Here is a 21779-nt window from a genome sequence, read left to right on the forward strand (position 1 = left end):
GGAGGTAGTTATGATTTAGAAGAATATAATAAAGAATAAAGAAGCTATTATGGCTATGTTTTTGAATAGTTTGAACCGTGACATAATGAATATTGTGGAGTTACAACACCAACTAGAGTTAGAAGATATGATGTGTATGGCTACAAAAATGGAACAATAATTTAAAAAAGAGGGTAGTTCATAACAAGTTTAAAATTCAAGTTCTTTTTTGACATAAAAACTAAATTGGAGGAAGGAAAGGACTGCTCAAACCAAGTCAATATATAAGTCAAAACCAAACCACTTAAAGGCAAAAATAAGGCAAAAAAAATCTTCATTAATGTTAGAGCTAAATTTGATTATCAAACACCTTGTAATCATGATATTAGATGTATTTTATGTTTAGAAATAGGTCACATAAATTTTTAGTATCCAAACAAGAAAGCTATGATCTTATTTGTAAACTATCGGTCAAAATTTATGAATCAGTGTTAAATAGAGTGATCCCCAACCAAAAAATACTAAATTATGAAAAAAAATGATGATTAGGAGATAACATCCCTAATGATATAAATTAATAAATTAGCATGCAAAATATCAGTCAAACGATAAATCATGTGTAAACTTTCCAATCTAGTAAAATAATGTTTTATGAATTATGAATAAACTAGTGTATAATTTTACACATAAATTACACTAACTACCGGTATAAGCTCTGTATACAATCATATAATTTTTAACCAAAAATAGAGGAAATTTGAAGAAAATTTTATTATAAATAAGGATGAAAGTCTCTAGTGAATTAGTTTGTAAATCTTGATTATTTAAGTAAATAAAATTGTACATAAAAGAATTGATGGACAAGTAAAATACCAAAAATAACGACCGAATAATTAGTAATGGCAAAACTACAAATAAAGAAAACTTTTTTCTCCCTCTATATGAGGCTGACATAAGCCATAGAATACAAGTTCTTCTCATTTTTATTCCTAAATCCATGGTTAATCTAATATATTTTTGAGTTGCGGGGAGATTAAAAGTGATTTTTGGTAGAGAAAACAAACTTAAAGAGGGGTAAAGAAAGAAAAATATACATGACATTAAATAGAGAAACATGAAAGTTTTGAAGAAGAAAGAAGATAAAGAGGAGAATTTTTTTAAGAAACACTTTATTGTGTTTAAATTTGTTGAGTAAGATGTTTCCCACCATATTTCTTATTTTAATGGGTTCATTATAGATGTATAAAAAAACCCTCAATTTCTTAATTCTAGGGTTTATAAAAATAGTTTGGGAATTTGATGTTTTTTTTAATTTATAAAAGTAGAATAAGAGGGGAAAATAACTAAACTGAAAGTATAGAAATAATTTTGAAAATAAGCTAGAAGAAGAATTATACATTAGGGATGACCATATAGGATGAATTTTGAGAAAATTGGCTAAAATAAAACTGATTTAGATTTTGTAATAATGTATGTTATGTGAACTGTTGACATGAGAAAATTTTATTTTTGAGAGATTATTAGCCGAGTATGTGAAGTTCTTGTGGTATGTATGTAAGGGGAAAGTGGTAGATTAAAATTTTGTGTTTCCTTATGGAAATGAATGTTATTAGTTAATATGAAAGTTATAGAATAGTGATTGAAGTAACAATTCTTGATTTTAAAATTGTTTGGCATGTTATGCTAATGTTTAAAAAGGGTAAAAATAAGTTTAAGAAACTTGGATGTGCGAATATATTAAGGACTAAATAAAATTATGGTTAAGTTGTGTGGTAAGGAATGAGATAGAAGAAATGAAATTAATTGAAAGAAATAACATAAAGATTTGGCTAACAAGTAATCAGTCATGTGTAGGTGGAAAGTGAAATAGAAATTGGCTATTTGGGTTTGTATATGTTGTGTTTATTATTGAATATGAATGTTCTTAAGACTAGGTAGTTATGATAAATTGTAAATATTGATTAAATTGACTAAATTATTGGTTTGTAAGTTGAGGAGCTTTCGAATGGATTTAAGCATTTAGTTGATTTAAGTAATTTCAAGCTTATGGCTTAAGAAGTTTAATAAATGGATTATATAAAATTAGGTGTAAAATAGAAAACTTGAGTAATTTATTTGGAATGAATTGAATTTATTTGATAGGACTAAGTTAGTAATTTATTTGGAAAGAATTTGCATATGAATTGAATTTATTTGATAGGACTAAGTATGAGTCATTAAGGGTTTAAATCGGACTATCAATGCTTGAATTGGGAAAGAAAAAAAAGATCTAGTAAATATAGTTGTATTCCTTTGTAAATAGGGAAGTTTAGGAAATAGCAAAGGATATGGAATTTTGATACAAAGAAAAATATAAATGGGTAAAAATATAAGAAATTAAATGTTAAATGTAGCATGTAGTGGAAATTATATAAGTTTAATGTCTAGGTGACATCATTATATTGGAATTGATTTAAATGGTAATAGAAATATAATTAAATATATAGTAATCAATGCAGAAAAATTATATTGATACTTGTATGCTTTATAATATGATTGAATTATGTATAAGTTTAATTAGAATTTATATAGAACATGTTATTTTAGCAACGGGTTTCGGTTATTTGAGTAAGAATAGAAGTTAAGAAATTGAAGAAAAAAATATGAAATTGGTATTTTCAAATGATGTTAAAGATGTTTGGAATTGATTGAAAGAGTTTAAATGGTTGTTTTGAATTTTTCTTTGCATGGCCACAATATTTATAGAGATGGAGAATTTGAAAATTGGACTTAGTAATGTATTTTTTTTGTACTAATTGATTATGTGTGAAAATGAATTATTGTAAGTAGGATGAAAATTAGAATTGTATGTTTGTGGACATGTTTTGAAAAATATAGAAATATAAAATCCTAAATGCATTGTGAGTTGTTCATATGGAAGGGAAAGTATTAAAGCGTGAATTGTTGATGTTGTGATAAATAGGGTAAATTGTATAATTTTAATGGTTTATGTGTTATTATGAATAAATAAGGTTGAGTTTAATTAAGTATGCAAATTGAGAAAAAAAAATATATCAAGTGTGATTGGTAGGGTTTGAAATTGGTAGTGTAAAAGTTCTACATGAAGATTTAATTTAATGGCTTGAATATTAACCTCTGGATTGCTTAATAACTAATACTTATGTTTTGTGGATGTTAATTTGGAATTATGGGATGTATGAAAGTTTCTAAGGTTGAATTTGAAATTAATGATAAGATGGAGATGCAAGAGAAGTGTTCGAGATGAGACCTAACTTCTTAAGAACTTGTACAATAAGAGTTTAATGTAAAGTTTTTACTTTTGGCTTTTAATTATTTAAAATACTTTTGTAAATTGTTAACTTGCAATGAAATTATTTGTGTTGAGTAAAATTGTTATTACAAGAGATTATATTGATAACAAAAGATATAAAGATATATGTAATTTATATTTAACCATGGCGATGGTTGTGCGTGTGTGTGAACAACCGCAATAATAGAATCAGTAGTATAAAATTATGAATGATAGCAATGGTAGTAATCGGTAGATAAATGTGTTTGAGTGTAATGACAATAATCAATATATAATCATGAATGACTATAATAATGGTAACCAATAGATAAATGCATTTAGCCACAATGGTGATAATCAATGCATAACCTTGAATGACCCTAACGGTGGTTACCCGAATATAATTATGATTGATTATAATGATACTGGTTAATATATAAATTATAATGACCATAATAATGGAATTTGAACATAATAAAAAGCAAATAAAGCAGTGATAACGTCTGAGATTGATAAATTACTTGATATTTAGTCGACCAAGTAGATAATGACTAAGGTTATAAATTTGATACTTAGTCGATCATGTGGAAGGTGACTAATGTTATGGATATGTTACTTAGTCAACCATGTGAATAGAGACGAAGGTGATTGTTGTGGTATCCTAGTTAGCTGTTTGGGCAGACATTATAGATACACAAATGAAAGATTAGTTAATAGTTTGAATGAAGATTAATATGAATGATTTGTGTAAAGTCAATCATATTAACGGTGACTTACTCTAACAAACATGGATGAGAAAAGCACCAAAATTGTCATGTGAAATTATTAACTTAACTGCATATGAAATTATAGGGTGTTATATTGCAGGGCATATAAAATTAAATATATGAGAATTTAATAGGTGGGAATTAAATGGACACAACAATGAAGTTTTTTATACAAGGTGAAATATAAATTATGGTTATCGAAACCAAATTGATGAGTGTACAACTAATATTAAGCAATGAGTAGTAAACATAGAGATTAAATTGATAGAAAATGTCAATGAGCTAAAGAAGATGTAAACCTTTATTTAAATGACAAATGGTAATATAAAACATATAATAGTATAAAAGTTTTATGAAATGGTAAATGGTATTAGGGATTCAAAGTTGAAGCAATATTCATATTAAATCAATAAATGGGTCAAGTGAATAATTTTGTATGAAAAATATATAGATGGACCATAAATGAGACAAATGAATAGTTTTGTATGAAAAATATATAGATGTGCTATAAATGGGTCAAATGAATATTTGAGTATGAGAAATATATAAAAGTTCCATAAATAAAAAAAAATATTCAAATATAAAAATATATAGAGGAGATATAAAATAACATAATAAGTAATTAAGGATGAAAATTAGACAAACAACCTATGAATGTGCATAAATAATAAGAAAAAATAAGATATAAATTAATTTTGACTTTGAACTAAGAGTATTGTGATGACCTTATGGAAGTGATATGAATTAATTGTGTGTAAAATAAAATAATTGTGCAGATTAAATGTGGTTGTGAAATGAAAGGTGACGTAAATTAAATGTATTGTAAATGAAATAATGATGTGAATCAGATATGATTTTAAAAAAAAAGTATTAATTAAATATATTTGTGATTTTAAAAAAAGTATTAATTAAATATATTTGTGAGATGAAACAATTGTATAAATTAAATATGTTTAATGAGACAAATTATGTAATGAAAAAAATGTGTTATGAAAAAAAATTATTATGATGTGACTATGATAGTTTAATATGTATAATGATATATAGAACAAATATTAAATTGAAAACTTGCATAAATTTGATGTACTTACAGAAAGGTTAAACAGAAAGGTTAAAGGATATTAAAGGATAATGGTTCTTCTTGTATAATTACCAAATGTTAGTAACCAAGATAGTATAAATATTTATTAAGATTTTCATAATATAAGGTGTCTTCTATGTTTCTTCTATTGAAGGCTTTGATTATTCATAATGTGATATGGAGCTAACTAGCCATCAAAAATAGATAGATCTTGATATTGTCTAATTAATGTTATGTGAATAATTTATTTATATGTAATTTTAAAAGTATTGTAATATTTAAATAGTATATCATTGTACTTATGGATGAAAATTATTAAATGGTTAGCTTGTAACTATTTTAATGGTGAAAATTCTCATTTTTCATGACATGAATGAATGAAAATGTGAAAATTCTATTAAAAAGTAGAAGGTGTTACATTACGTGATCATGGAGAGTTTTAAACTAAAAGTGACAGCATTTATAAAGAGATGTCGTCACTTAAGGATTATAGTGATGTTGATATAAAGTATCCAATTGAGGGTGAATCATTTACAATTAGACAATCATTAAATGTTCAAGTCAAGGAGGATGATTTGATGCAACAAAGAAAGAATATTTTCTATATAAGATGTTACATCAATAATAAAGTATATAATATGATTATAGATGATATGAGTTATGTTAATGTAGCTAACACTAATTTATCAAGAAGTTGAATTTGAATACTATAAAAAATCTTAGATCTTATATATTTTAGTGGTTGAATGAATTTGGCAAAGTGAAGGTGAATAAATAGGTTTTGATTTTATTTTTTGGAAGATATAGTGATGAAGTTTTGTATGATGTTGTTTCTATGCATACAAGTCATTTGTTATTGGGGAGGTTATGTCAATTTGATAAAATAGTTATACATAATAGGTATAAAATAGATATCTATTTATAAAAGATGACAAATTAAAATTGAAAGGAGAAAGTAAGATCGAGGGGAGTAAATATACAAAGTTGACAATGAGCCTTAAAAGAAAAAAAAAAGTTAGATTCAGCTGAGAGAGAAAGAATTAAAAAGTTCACCAAGAATGGAGAGGAAAAAAAGGAGTGAAGAAAAAAAAGAATAGAAATGAGAGTGTTACGGGAAAAACAAAAAAACAAGTGAGTTTTTATACCAAAAAAAAAGTGAGATCAAGAGTAATTTTTATACTAACTAGCTTATGTTTTTATTTTTGTACAAAAAGGCCTATTTAATGTTAACTAACTTGATCATTCTATTTCTAGCATTTTTTATTCTTTATTATAGAAATTTAAAAATATATTTCTTGAAGAAGTTCGTAGTAGATTGCCATAGTTAAAAAAAAATAAAATGTCAAATTAATCTTGTATTTTAAATTATGATTCGCGTTTGACCAGCTTATAAAAATAATTTTAAAGAGATAAAAGAGCTTCAAAGACAAGTTAAGAAGCTAATATTTAAATAATATATAAATAAAAACATGAGTCTATGTGCGAACCTTTCCTACCAATAGTCATGACTTATGACCTTTTAATATAGTGCTTACACTACTTTACCTGTGTAGCATAAATAATTATTTTTTTATTATAACTCTACACAATGTTTGTAACTTCATGCTTTACAAGATAACTTTATGTGATAAAAATATATAAATATTTTAATTTAACAAACAAAACCATAAAATCAAGCATAACATTGAAATACATACTCTCCCAAGCTTTTACTTTTTATAAAAAAAAATTTCCATGAAAATATGAAACAGTCAAATCTATATACTTCATCTAAGATGTATTCATGGAAAGTCAAATCTAATTTGAAGATTTTATGAATTTTTCAAAAACAATATCATATTGTCATTCTACTATAATCCTTCTAGTTATATGTGCAAATGATTTTATTATAGACATGTACAAATAAAATGCATGCATGTATATTATATCATTACACTTGATATCAATCGACACTTTTCTTCCATTTATTTTAGTTAAGTTCAAAAGAGTATGTTGATACGTTTTTCATACATTAATGAACAAATAATGGGCACCTAGTCTTTTTATTTTATTATTATTATTAATGTGAATATTCTGGTTAATTTATATACATCTTAATTTATTCCACAAGCCATTTGTATTTTCTTCTTCTTTTTTTCTTTTATCATGGTTATACTACTATTCAGGATTAATTAATTTAATGTATAATGATTACTTAGTAACTCTTTTTTCACATCAGGAAATCTTCTTTTCATGTGTATGAGCGCATGATTTATATAAGAAATGTTGTATGATTTAATTATAGAAATTTATTCGAAAAAAAAGAAAAAGATAGTGACCGGAATAACTAGTATAAATTGATTATCATGATCTCTATTAGATAGATTTCCTGTCAGAGAAAGAGAGAGAGGTCACATCCTTTTATATAAGTTTATGATTCCTTGTTAAATTCTGGGGATGCTGTTGTTTCCTTCAGGACGTTTACATCCCCTCTTCTCCCTCTGCTTTTCTTGTCTTTAAAATCTAGTTGGTTAGTAACGTGTAATACAATTTAAATTGTATTTTTTAAAATTTTAAATTTTTTTTATTTAAAAGTGGGTTAGTAACATTGTATTAGAATAAGTTTAAATCATGTTTTTTTTTAAAAAAATTTAAATATATATATATATATATATATATTATTTTGATATAATAATCTCAAAAATAATTTTAAAAAAATAATAAATAAATATTATTTATTAGACTCTTAATTTTTTCACCTCTTTCAACTCATCTCTAATGACTTAAAATATATATATATATATATTTAAATTATTTTGATATAATAATCTCAAAAATAATTTTAAAAAAATAATAAATAAATATTATTTATTAGACTCTTAATTTTTTTCACCTCTTTCAACTCATCTCTAATGACTTAGGGTTGTTTGATATAGTAAGGTGGTCTATCTTCTATCGAAATGTATTACTATTAAAAATAAAAAAAATCCTACCGTGTATATTTAATATTATGGACAGAGTGTTTTTAAAATATATTTTTTACTTAAAAATATATTAAAACAATGTTTTAATATTTTTTATTTTTGATATCATTACATTAAAAATCCTATAAAGAAATATTAATTTGATATTTTTCTAAATAAAACGTACTTTTAAAAAACTTACAAAAATATAAATTATTACTCTTCCAAACATATAAACGCAACTCAATTTAATATATTTTAAATTAATGTCTCAATATGTTCTATATAAAGAGAGATTCTTCAATTTTCTCTTATATATATATATAAAATTTATCATTCTAGTATATTTTAAATCTAAACCACTGAAATTAGTGACTTGATTTGCTTATGAGAGTCTTATATTTGTTTGGCTTGGAAGGACATTTTGAGAATAAATCATATTCATGTGCAAGTCATGCAACTAATTCCAAAGATTTAGACTGAAAATCGTATCAAAAGATGAACTTAACATATGCTAAAAAGACAATTTGATTATGTAAAGGTAGAATGAGTCATTCATCTTAAATTAATTGTGAAAAACAGATCGATAAGCTGTAAGATAAAAGTAAGAAAATATGAACTTGTCAGAACGTTGCTCTCTCCACAAGAAATAATGGCGTTTGATCTGCCAATTCCCATGGCTTGAAATTAATATAAAATGGCTGAAGACCATTCGAAGCAAGTTTGTGCAAAGCCCCTCCCTCCTCTCAAGGTTTATTATTCAACAACCTTTACAGCTTTCCCACCTCGATAAAATCTTGCTTATTTTGCAAGCTAAATGTACATAAAAACTAACAAAACCTAGTCAACCTCCCCCATCCATGGTCAAATCATGCATCCAACTACCACCTATTTTCTATCCAATATATATATATAACTTAGCTCACAAATCCGGCAATTTCTAGTGAATTGATGTGAAAACTGGATGATATTGGTTGTTCAAGATTTGAAATTTGATTGATTACGATCGTAATCCACTAATTCCAAAAAAAAAATCTTTTTGTTTTGACGTTTCAAGAGTATTTTAAAAAAAATTAATTTTTTATTTTTTCATATTAATATTAAAAATAAAAAATATTTTTTAAAATAAAAAATACTTTAAAAATAATTTATATCATAATACAAAATTGGCGTTCATGTATATTAATGATGTGAGTTGTAAATAATACAATAGTAAATTGATGTGAAAATTGAATGATATTGATTGGCCATTATTTGAATTTAGATTGATTAAGATCTTGATTTACTAATCTTTCTCCTCCTTTTTTTTTCACATTTAATGCAGAGGCACTACAAGCCTATTTATTTTTTTGTTTTAAAAGATTTTTTTTTAAATATAAAATTTTATTTTTTTGTTTCAAATTTTTTTTTCGTGTTTAGATTATTTTGATTTATTTCTGTTCAAAATAAATTTTAAACTTTTGCTCGTTCAGCTTGCAAGGCGTGGGATTTGAATACGCACTTAGGACTCCTGCCACAAGGTACGTTGCAACTTGATACCCAAGTGCTTATGATGCGATCATATAATAAATATATTTATATTATATCGAATTTATTAATACAGTTAATCCATTGAGTCAACTCATTCATTTAGATAGAAATTTATTGTTTGAAATCTTGGTCAGATTTTGAATTGAGTCTGACAATTATATTATAATTTTTTTAAATAATTATAAAATTAACAAAGAAAGAAAAAACGCATCTCAATTATTCAGACTTATAGAAAAAAAATAATAAAAATTTAAAATATATAGAGACACAACTTAACTTGCGTGAAGCAACCTAATAAATACAGATGCTCACCCCTACTTGATACCCAAGTGCTTATGATGCGATCTATTATATGATCGCATCATAACCAAATCGGTTTGGCTCGGTTTTTCCGGTTTGACTCGGTTTTGGCTCGGTTTTCTCGGTTTTTCCGGTTTGGCTCGGTTTTGGCTCAGTTTTCTCGGTTTTGGCTCGGGTTTTTTTTCCGGTTTCGATTCGGTTCGGTTCAGTTTGACCGGCTGGTTTTTTCAAAATTTTAATTGGTTTAATCGGTTTTTTTTTCGGTTCGGTTTTTTCGATTATTTTTTTTCCAGTTTTCTCGGTTTAATCAGTTTTTTGATTTTTTTGCTCACCCCTACTTGATACCCAAGTGCTTATGATGCGATCATATAATAAATATATTTATATTATATCGAATTTATTAATACAGTTAATCCATTGAGTCAACTCATTCATTTAGATAGAAATTTATTGTTTGAAATCTTGGTCAGATTTTGAATTGAGTCTGACAATTATATTATAATTTTTTTAAATAATTATAAAATTAACAAAGAAAGAAAAAACGCATCTCAATTATTCAGACTTATAGAAAAAAAAATAATAAAAATTTAAAATATATTGAGACACAACTTAACTTGCGTGAAGCAACCTAATAAATACAGATGTGTGAAGCAACCTAATAAATACAGATGTGTAATGTAATTAACAATGTAATATAGAACCATCAAACCATAGAATTAAAAATAATTAAAAAGACTCAATCATTTACTGTGGAAAAAACCACATTTTATTATGGATTGCAGCGATCAAATAATCATTTTTCACTTTTAAAAAACTCAATAAACCTGTTCCTGGGATAGAATAGTTTTTTTATAATGGTTCATTTATCGTTATAAAATTAATTGTGGTTAAAAAGGTCTTCTCATATTTCTTATCACAATTAAATAATTAAATTACCCTTAGAAGTTAAAAAAAAAAAATAGCACCCATAAACTTCTTAATCTTTCTATTATTTTTCGCATAATAAAATGACTTAATTGACACTAAAACTAAAAATCATTAAACTAGCCTTCAGGTTTTTTGTTTCAAATGGTTTTTTAGTTTAATTAACTTGTCTTATAGGCAATTTGATATATTAATAAATATAAAATAATATTAAAAATATTAATCGGCACCTAAAACACAAGTGTTAATATATAAAGCATCTTTGTGCTTCTCCAAAGACATGTGAGAAATTGTCTTATAGGCAATTTGATATATTAATAAATATAAAATATTATTAAAAATATTAATCGGCACCTGAAACACAAGTGTTAATATATAAAGCATCTTTGTGCTTCTCCAAAGACATGTGAGGAATTGTCTTATAGGCAATTTGATATATTAATAAATATAAAATATTATTAAAAATATTAATCGGCACCTGAAACACAAGTGTTAATATATAAAGCATCTTTGTGTTTCTCCAAAGACATGTGAGGAATTGTCCAGCGATGAAGCGCCAACTTCTGCAATGACATTATAAGTGTCACGATATCTCATTTCATATGGAGCGATGTATTCATTGGTTTAGGTGTTGGCATGTCATTGATGGTTTCTCATTTTTCTTTCTCTTCATCCCTCGAAATTCACGTTGGCCATTGAAAAATTCAGAGTTATCCTCTCATTTATTTATATTTCAAATTTAATCCTTATTTATTTGATTTTAATTTTTGTGTTGACTCTTTTATCAAAGTTAAATATATTTTCAATTTCATCATTGAATTCATAATTATGATTTGTTAATTATTTTCAAATATGATCTTCAATTTTTTTATTTTGACTCTTTTTTATTCTTTTATGAATTTAATTTTTATTTTTAACTTTCCCCTTCAATTAAAAATTCTAGGTTGCATCTCATTTACTTTTATTTAAAATTAGATCATCACTCTCCTAATTGCTATTTTTTTATGTTGGATCCTTTTATATAATTGAGTTTTTTTTCAATTTCATTCTTCAGCATTTTATTTGTTGCAAGCTAGGGTTTGCGGTTTTTCCAGTTGAGGAGTTTATATTTTAGTAACTCGCGTCACAAGTTTGAAATTTAATACAAGTTGATATTGATTTTTTTCACTTATTTTTTTAACTTCATCCTTCATCATTGTTTATTTTTAAAAATAAATTTTGTAATTTTCTTCAATTTTGTTTCAATTAAATTATCCAGATCTTATAACCTGAACAATATGCTTGGTCGAGTAACCTGGGTATTTTTTTATCATTTTTTTATAGTTTTTTGTTTTACCCTTCAAAATCGGGTTCTTTTAAAAAATAATCTTTGTCATTTTTCTTGTTATGACTTCTATTAGATTATCTTGTTCACATGATTCAACCGCGAGTTTTGACAGCCTTATCCAAGTTTTTAAGGGATTGTTCATCGCTTTTTTTCATTTGGTTATCATTATCACTTTTTTTAAAATTTGATCCATTTATTATTATTGTTTTTTCTATCATATAATTAAATGAAACCATGTTATTGGATCCAGTAGGGTCTATAACTCAAGTGGTGGATTTGTTTTTTATTTTTAAAACATACTAGTAGTGCATTAATGTCATTTTTTTTTCCATTACAAAACAAATTAGTTCGGCTCATAACAAGTCACATGCCACTTATCTTATTATTTTTTAAGAAAGATCAGTTTATTTTGTAATGAATATTAAAAAAATTTAAATGCTTAGATAGTATGGTTATTTATAGGCACCAAACCAAACATAATAATAATAAAAACATAATAACTAATAAAAAAAACCATAAGGAAAATAATATAAAATAAATTCTCTTTTAAAAATTAAAAATTAAATACTAATATAAAAAATAATACTAAAAATATAAAAAATAATCAAAGAATATATATAACTGCTAAATAATCAAATATGAATGAGATATCAACGAAAGAGAGCAAATATAAAAACAAAGAAAGAAAGAAAACAAGAAATCAAGAAAGAAAATGAGTGAGTAATCGTTGGAAGTATACGAGTGTGAATTCAATATAAAATGCACATACACATACATGAATACACTGAGTGAACAAGGTACAATACTTGAACAAGAAAATAATGAGTAAACAAAGTTTGATACACATAATATAAAAGGAATAAGTTAGTCGCATACCGTGGCTAATGACTTGTAAAAATAATTAATTAGTTGCATGAATAGGAGGTTATTGATTTAAAAAGAATAAAGTCATTTGCATGAGAGGAAGCTATTAATTTAAAAAGAATTAAGTCGATAGCATGAGCAAGGGGCTATTAATTAAAAAAAGAAAAAGGGATTTTGTAAGTATTATGCTTTCAGGACAAGATATTATAAATTGTATGTCTTCACTAAAAAATTATGTAATTATTATATATTTGAGATAGGATTATGTAAATGTTCTGCCTTCAAAGCATGAATATTTAAATATTATATATTTAGGGGCAGGATTATATAATTGTTATGCCTTTATGGTAGGGTTTTATAGGTTTCATGACTTCAAGGTTGGACTATATATAAAGATGTCTTTATAGGAGGACTATGATTTAAAAATAAATTGGCCGCAATAAAAGGGGGCTAAAGTATGACTCAAGACACAAGTTAAGTATATCAAAATGAATCAATATTGTTTGTAAAAATTGAGGAGTGTATGATTAATATTTAATTTCAGTTTTGATTATTAAAAAAAATATTGAGCACATGAATACTGTGCGAAATAAGTTACAATGATTGAAAATGAATCATTAAATATAATTGTCCTAGAATATAATTTAAAGACAATGAATTAGGATTCATGAATATGAGAGTATAATTTTGAGCATTTATATATATTATATATGATATGCACCTCCTTTGAGTGCTTTATTATTAATATATGAACCCTCATAGTTAGGGGATTACTTGTCATATTTTGGGTTCTTATGAAAAATTGGAAGGATGCCATCCTAAGTCATTTATTCTTTAAACAAATATGTTTATATTATGATCTATCAAATTTTTTTTATATTCTAACAAGTGATCCATTCTTAACACACTTTTATATAACTAATATAATCCTTAGTTATACCTGACCAATAAAAATCATGGTTTATTATTAATTATTTCATCTTAATTTTATATTGGTCAATTTGCATAACCCATCATGAACATCATTTATAGTTAACAAGGCTTTTTTTAGTCCTAAACATTTAGGTAAATTTTTGAACTTATATTTTTTTTATATTCTAATAAGTGATCCATTCTTAACTAAACATTTAGGTAAATTTTTGAACTTATATCTCCTACATAGTACATATGCTAAGAGTATATAATTAGTCATTTTTATTTTTTTATTTTTAAAAACTTAAGACTTTCAACTAGGGATTTTAAAGGAAAATTTTAATATCTTTTCTCTAGTTTTTGTTGAGATCAAAACCACTAATATTATTAGGATTTTATACCTGTACTTGGTAGAAAATTTCAATAATAATCTTGTTGTTAATGTTTTATTTTTTCTCAACCATGGAGTTTGCATTGCTCTATTTTTCGACAACAGTTATAATGATTAATTGATAATTTTCATAGAGATTATGCTATGATTATTAAAATTCATCTTGTACCATAATCCATATCAAGTGAAGTATCTGACATCTATGTTATTTTTTCTTATTAAAAAACTATCAAAAAACATTAAAAAAAACCCTTTTAATAAGGTTTGTGGCCATATATCATGATATGATTCTAGGGTGGGATGTTCACAATTATATCCTTCAAATAACTAGTTGATTTAAGTAATTAGTTCCAGGAAGTACAAAAGAGATTACTAATCTTTTTTTACTTTTTTGAAAAAGAACTCCAAAGATGAATTTATTGATAAAATCCATTGATCTTTTGATATCAAGCCCTGAACTCATGACAATTTTCAAAAAATATAAGACCATATTGGACGTAATCCGTATAACAGGTTTTAATCCTCAATATATAATAGTCGTTCATTTTCACCGAGTTACATAATAGCAAGAAATTCGATGACCTCATTCTTCGAAGGAGCATGCCACCTGGCATGAGTGCGGCGAACCCTTTACAGTGCCTCGGGTAGATTCAAAGGCATTGTTTGTGGATTGTCATTTTCATTTACGCAATCAAAATTCTCAGTGGATAGCCATTCAGTGTCTCTTTTTGAAATCATAGTACATGATCACAAATCAAAATATCATTTTGATTAAAAAAATCCAAAAAATAAAAATGTTGATTATCAACCTCCAATCGACCTGAGACCAGTAGCTGAAGACGGAACACCAGTTTCAACCAAATAACGTGTCATCAGGAGCTCTTATAGTGATGTGAACCAACTTGGAGATGGAAATGGCTATAAAAAAATGGCCAGCTTTAAGTATCAGAAAGGCCGGATTATAAATCAAGTGCAATAAAATCAACGAATCCAAGTCCAGAATATCTAAAGACCAAAGAAATTCAAAAATACATATAAATTTCATGATATATGGGGCACTATACGTGCTATTTTCCCGAATCTGGAGTCTCTTACATGTATAAAAATAAAAGAGCAGTTTTGCTGAACATTTTGAAATATAAAATAAGTAACATGTAGCCAGTTCCTCATTTTAGATTAAAACATGGCATGCCGCAAACAAAAAGCTCGTAGGGTCAAAATAACAACAAACCCCAACAAAACCTTCATCTCAAGAGTATTTATTCTTGTCAAATATATAGCATGTTCTATTGCCAGCATGGCTGAAAACTCATCAAATTGAATCCATGTTCAGACATCCAAGAGCAGCCTGCGTGGATCCTCCACAACATCTTTGATACGACGCAAAAAGAAAACCGCCTCTCTTCCATCAATTAGCCTATGGTCGTATGTTAGTGCAATGTACATCATTGGCCTTGGAACAACATTACCTCCAACAACCATTGGACGACTCACTATCGAGTGCATTCCCAATATAGCCGACTGCCAAAAAAATATCGGTTGTGAAGATCTTTACTTGTAACAAAATCTGACAAATACAAATACTAATTGAGTGCACAGCAGTCACTTATCCAAGAAAATGTGTTGCTGTCCATACCAAGACTAATCAGGACCTGACCAGGTAGTGGCCAGGAGCCCAATCACTGAGTCACTGGTTCAGGCAGGCAGCAATGTTTTCCTAGTCTGATACTAAAATCTTTGCCAGATTGGATTAGCAAAGAGTTCCATCTTTTTAAAATTTCATATGCTATGAGAACCGGTCAGAGCCTGCATCTAACCAGGGAAAACATGATTGATTCTCTAAAACCCAATCTAAGAATGCCTTTCTGAGTTTCTTTGCTTAAATGATCCAACTAAGAACCAGACCAGCTTAGAAGCTGTTTCACCAGTTTTCCGGTTCTACTAGCCAGTCCATTCTGTTAAACATGGCCTAGACGATCAAGTTGGAGAACTACAATGTCCATAGGAGAAGCATACACACATTAATTTAAACAGATGAGATCTCAAGTTCAGCCACGTAGTAAATTAGCGCTCTGTGTTTCAATCAGAAAAGAGAATTGTATTCATTTAAATTATTATTACAGTAGAATGCCAAACCTGAGGGGGGTTGATAATGGGTGTACTCAAAAGGCTTCCATAAACACCTCCATTTGATATTGTAAATGAACCTCCAGCCATCTCATCAATTGAAATTGTCCCATCATTTGCCTTCTTTGCAAGGGTGTTGATTTCCTTCTCTATCTCAGCAAAGTTCATCTTACTAGCATTACGGATAACTGGAACAACAAGGCCCTGGAAGAAACATGATAATTACAGTAAGGACATCAAAAGGGAAAATAACACACAAGTTTATTGTTTGTGAACCTCTATGAATAATTGAAACTTCAACAAAATAACAGAGGAAAGTGAAACCCAGCAAGGAATTAAGTAATTGCAGCATTTTTCTCCTATTTATTTGTTCATAGAAATCACAAGGAGAGCAAATACTTTAATACAATCACAATATTTGTCAAAGATATTTCAAGTGTACAGGTTGTCAGAGATAAACATGGCAGAAGAAGATTCATTTAAACTGGCACCTCCAGAGGAGAGGATGGTGTCCTTGTGGCAATCTAGTAATTGAGGGAATTCGATGTCTCATGGTGCTCAACATCTTGGGTGCAGTATTTACTGTGGAAATGGGAGGTAGTACGCCACAAGTGAAATATATATGTCAATGAGGCATTGGTCCGGTTAAAGGACTTATGGCTAAGGCTGTGGGGGTTGGGAGCACCCAGGTTCAAATCTTCCCACCCCCAACATATCACAAACAGAAGACAAACATGTCATTTCTTCACTAATAAAAACAATCCTTACACTGAATAGCCAATAGCAAGGAAATAGTTGCTTTCGATGAGACCAGCTTCAAGGGAAATTTGGTTAAATGATATTAGGCCCTAGCAACCTAATAAATTGTAATTGAAAAATTATTTTGATGAACTCATAAATGTGCATAACTGCTCCAATTCTTTGGATAAAAACATGTTTAGCAACCAGAATCAAACTATAATAGTATCCCACAATGTAGTTAGGCTAAGGAAATATACAAATAAAGATGCTTTTGAAAATGTAAGGAGCAAGAGAGATGCCCGAACCCATTACACTAATTACAAACACCACAAAATGAAGATATATAGAAAGCAAGTCCAGTGCATAACTGCTGGATCTTCACCAAACCATAAGTACCAAATGTTGCATGTTTGTGTTCACAAATAAGAAGTCAACAGATTAAAGAGATGAAGACAAACCTTTGGAGTACCAACAGCTATACTAATGTCTACATAATCTCTGTATATGATATCATCCCCATCAATAACTGCATTTATAATAGGCTGATTCTGGAGACCGCTGACAGCAGCCTGAGGTATTTCACAGAGAAGACAAGGAAAATGAAACCACGTATGTTGGATCAAAAGTATATTTCAGAAATTATTTGTATAATTATAGATAACACATTGTTTACCTTTATAAATCCTGACATAAGGCCCAATTTCACTCCATGTTTTTCAACAAAAGCATCCTTGTAATCAGAGCGAAGCTTCATCAAATTAGTCCTACAATAAGCAGAGAATCAATGATCGGAAAACAAGCATGCAGGAAAAACAATCCAAGGTAATGTTATTTTGTGGGGTAAAATTCAGGAACTAATCCACCCATTTCAAAGTGCCTTTTTCTGTTTTCTTTGGGTTAGAAGCATTATAAGGGAACGAAAACTCAAAGAAATAAGTTCAAGCATCTGTGTTGGCAAAAAACCAAACCAATAGGATATGACCTAACCACTATTATCAAAGAGTTATAGTATAGCAATAGTGATATAAGCAATGAAACGTCAGAATCAAATTGAACTCACATATCAACTTCATTGAATGTTGTCAACATAGCAAATGTGTTCTGAGAGTCCTTCAATCGGGTTGCAACCCTTTTCCGAAGTCTTGTCATAGGAACCTGTAATCAAAGAAGAACTTGAGACACTAATAGAACAAATGTCAAGGAACATTCACTAATATATAATGACAAAAGACAACAAACTTACTCTTCTTTCCCGTTCCTTAGGAGGAAGCTGGGGTTCTGTAGCAGAGCGTTTAGGAGGTGATGTTGCCGGAGTTTTAGGCTTTTCTGGGACAGGACTAGCTACAACCTTAGGCTTTTGCTTTTCTTCATCCTTTGTTTGAGAAGCAGATTGCTTAGGTGCAGCTTTCTTTGATATATTCTCAGATGGAGCAACATGAGCTACACCTTCACCAGACTTTGAAATGACAGCAATCTTGGTACCTGGTTCAACAGTATCCCCTTCCTTGGCTGTGTACTGCCAAAAATCATGCACAACAGTTCAATTAAAATTTGCAACCTCGTTCATCAAACCTCTTCCCCCAGGAACATAAAACTATCATTTAAAAAACAATACATGTATTACCTCTTTTATCACACCTGCTTCTGGACTAGCAACATCAATTGTCACCTGAACATAAGTTGACATTACAAGTATTAGAAACGCACAACAAATTTTCTATTACAGGTATCAGAAAGCAGGGAAGGAAAAGCATGTTGAGGGCAACACCTTATCCGTCTCAATTTGAGCAATTGGCTCATCAACTTCTACACTATCACCAGGATCTGCTCTCAGTATATCAGATTCAACAAAATCAGGAACTTGCAATTATATAAAGGACAAAAGGACGTTGGCAAACAACAGAAATGAGAAATTATTACTGGTAAAACATACTCTTTAAAAATTTTGCTAGAGTGCCATCAGTGATGGATTCACCCATAAAAGGAACAACAGCATCAACCAAATCCCCTACATCAGAACACGGAATTATCATAAAGCAAGATATAGCAAAGCTTTAATATACGATATAGCTGCAATAAAAATAGTTGCAGGGTCCTCTTCAAAGAAATAAACTAAATTGAAGCAACCCATCCATTTCATCACATCCAAGATCTCACAAGGGTCAACTCAACAAAGTACCCAACCATTGTAGAAAGATTCAACACTTAGTGACAAGCCAAATTGGTGCTCCAAAGGCTATTACAATCTGAACTGTCGTACCACCTAAGCCTAACCCCTCTATGCCGCAATTTAATGTAAATGCATACCACATTTCTGGCAACTATGACAGAGTACTTTGATTCAAAATTTTCCATTACGTTTTCCCATGATAAAACTCCACAGCAAGAGCTTTCAACTGCATTCTTTGTTAGAAGCAACTTCAAAGCTATTCGGGAAAGACTCACATAAGAGCTAGGATGCTAATATCCTAGATAAGTGATTGAAATTAACAATTATAAAGCCATAAGGATTAAATAGTCCAGTGAGGACTAGAAGCATGCAATGCATCCTTCACCAATAACTTGTGCACCACTGCACACACATAGAGAAATTACAGAGCAATGTGTAATGCACAAATGAAGGGAATCCATAGAGTCCAGTCAATAACACACCAGTGTCTGAAGAAAATGGCCTACTCCAAGTTTTCTTGCTGGAGGTGAGCTCCATGTTGGAAACAACTTCTCTGCGTAACAAAAAAAATAAAAAAAAATAAGCAGGAGAGAGAGAGCACTGCAATGCAGCTACACAATAAACAACAAACAACTCTAATTAGCATAAAAATTCATCATCATTTTTCACCAACCTAATCTACATCTTTATTGGGTAGTTAGAAAGGACAAGCATTCTCCAATTTACAAATTCAGTGGGAAATAAAAGATGGGAAATCTAGTTCTATACTGACATAAAGCAGGTAAAATGAATTAGAGCAACCCATCGGGCCACTATCATTTAAGTGCGAGAGTCTCACCAAGGGTGTATGTAAACCTTGATTTATAAAAGGTAAAGTAAGATTGGTAAAAGGTTTAGACAAGGAAACGACAAAGGCAGTCAAACGAGAACATTTCTATTTGTTCACTTAAATGGTCCACAATCAAACGATAAGCTGAGCATGGTTTCACAGGCGGCATCCAGTTACTGCTTTTCTGATCCTAAATTCTGATCCTAGAAACGCTAGTCCTGATATAGTTTCTTCAAAGCACAGAAATAGAACATAACTAACCTCACGGGCCTTGAACTAATTGCCTTGCCTGTAAATAACAAAAAAACCAAAAAAGAAAAGAAAAAAAAAACATGATTATTGACAAACTATTATTGTTGATATTATTATTATGCTTAAAAAGGTAACAAAACGCCACACCTAGCATGAAATAATACCTCGGGGAGAAACAAGGCAACTGAATTTCCGAACATGTTCAAGTCCTCTGGCCGGAGTTAAAATCTGTTGACACACAAGATAGCATTATTGAAATTACACACACAGAGCAATTTTCTACCATAATATAATATAAACAAATGGAAAGTCATCAACACCTCGTCGGAGACTCCAGAGGCAGACGAAGGCGCAGGTCGAATAGTTTGTAATGACTGCCTCAAAATCTGATGAAGAGGCATATCAAACAAAGAAATTTCATATCAATAATATAAATTAGCAAATAAAACGATGAATAAATATAGTTAAAAAACAAAATCATGAATTTTCTAACCGAAGAAGACGACGAAGACAAGCCTCCATTAGCGACTCTTCTTCTTATAACCCCAAACATCTTGTTGGATTCTTTCGATCTCTATCTGCTATTTTTCAGATAAACTAATAAAGATAAAAACTGTTAAACAAAAAAAAAAAGACAATATTCTTTTTCAAAATTATTTTCATGTTATGACAGATTTTGACCTGATTAGAAAAACGTCTGCGGGGGGGTGAGTGAGCCAGCGAGCGCGAGACGAGAGAGAAGAGTGTTGTTTGTAGGGTTTGGCTTCTGAGTAATGAAGGACAAGGCTGCAAAGTTCATTTAAAGCACGTTACGCAGTTTCAGTTTGCTTGCTTGTCGCCCTTTTAATGGTTACACAAGTCAAAATTGGCTCGATTGAGGACTTACGATTTATTATTGTGTACTTTTCGCCTTACTCTTCTAAAAAGTGCTACACGTCTGTATTAAATAACAATTATTTTTTAAATTTTTTATTTAAAAATATATTAAAATAATATTATATTATTATTTTTTAAAATTTATTATTAATATCAATATATTTAAAAAAAAAATTTATAAAAATACTTTACCATCACAAAAATAATTATTTTTTATATAAAAATACTTTACCATCACAAAAATAAACTACACCTGAAATGGAAGTGAAAACATTATACCTCAGCGGAAAAACAAATATATCCGTGGACTTAGAAAATAAACAAAAAATCTCTTATTGTTCACCTTTAATAATCTGATTTTTTATTAGGCTTATCTATTTGGCTTTCATTGAGAAATTGACTAAATAATCCATAAAAATCCTTTCAGTTACTTTCTTTTCCTTTATTACTGTCTTTTCCTTCATGAACATATTTTTCT

The 21779-nt window shown here is 28.7% G+C and overlaps 1 protein-coding gene across 2 annotated transcripts; it reads right to left on the minus strand.

The window, feature by feature from the left end:
- Positions 1 to 15310: 15310 nt before the first annotated feature.
- On the minus strand, positions 15311 to 21231 carry LOC105141254 (dihydrolipoyllysine-residue succinyltransferase component of 2-oxoglutarate dehydrogenase complex 2, mitochondrial-like). Of its 2 annotated transcripts, none has more exons than XM_011048431.1 (15): positions 21107 to 21231; positions 20919 to 21003; positions 20746 to 20811; positions 20590 to 20653; positions 20435 to 20462; positions 19827 to 19897; positions 19108 to 19182; positions 18943 to 18998; positions 18799 to 18843; positions 18418 to 18690; positions 18235 to 18329; positions 17848 to 17938; positions 17633 to 17743; positions 16443 to 16637; positions 15311 to 15827 (listed from the first exon to the last, which is right to left on the minus strand). In XM_011048431.1, the coding sequence occupies exons 2-15, from the start codon at positions 20976 to 20978 to the stop codon at positions 15636 to 15638; spliced, it is 1422 nt and encodes a 473-aa protein (XP_011046733.1). In that variant the 5' UTR covers positions 20979 to 21003; positions 21107 to 21231; the 3' UTR covers positions 15311 to 15635. The 2 variants fall into 2 exon arrangements, with proteins under 2 accessions (XP_011046733.1, XP_011046732.1); XM_011048430.1 differs by having other exon boundaries at positions 20919 to 21022.
- Positions 21232 to 21779: the final 548 nt, after the last annotated feature.

Source organism: Populus euphratica, unplaced genomic scaffold (assembly GCF_000495115.2).
Source record: "Populus euphratica unplaced genomic scaffold, PopEup_1.0 scaffold118.1, whole genome shotgun sequence".
Lineage (NCBI taxonomy): Eukaryota > Viridiplantae > Streptophyta > Magnoliopsida > Malpighiales > Salicaceae > Populus > Populus euphratica.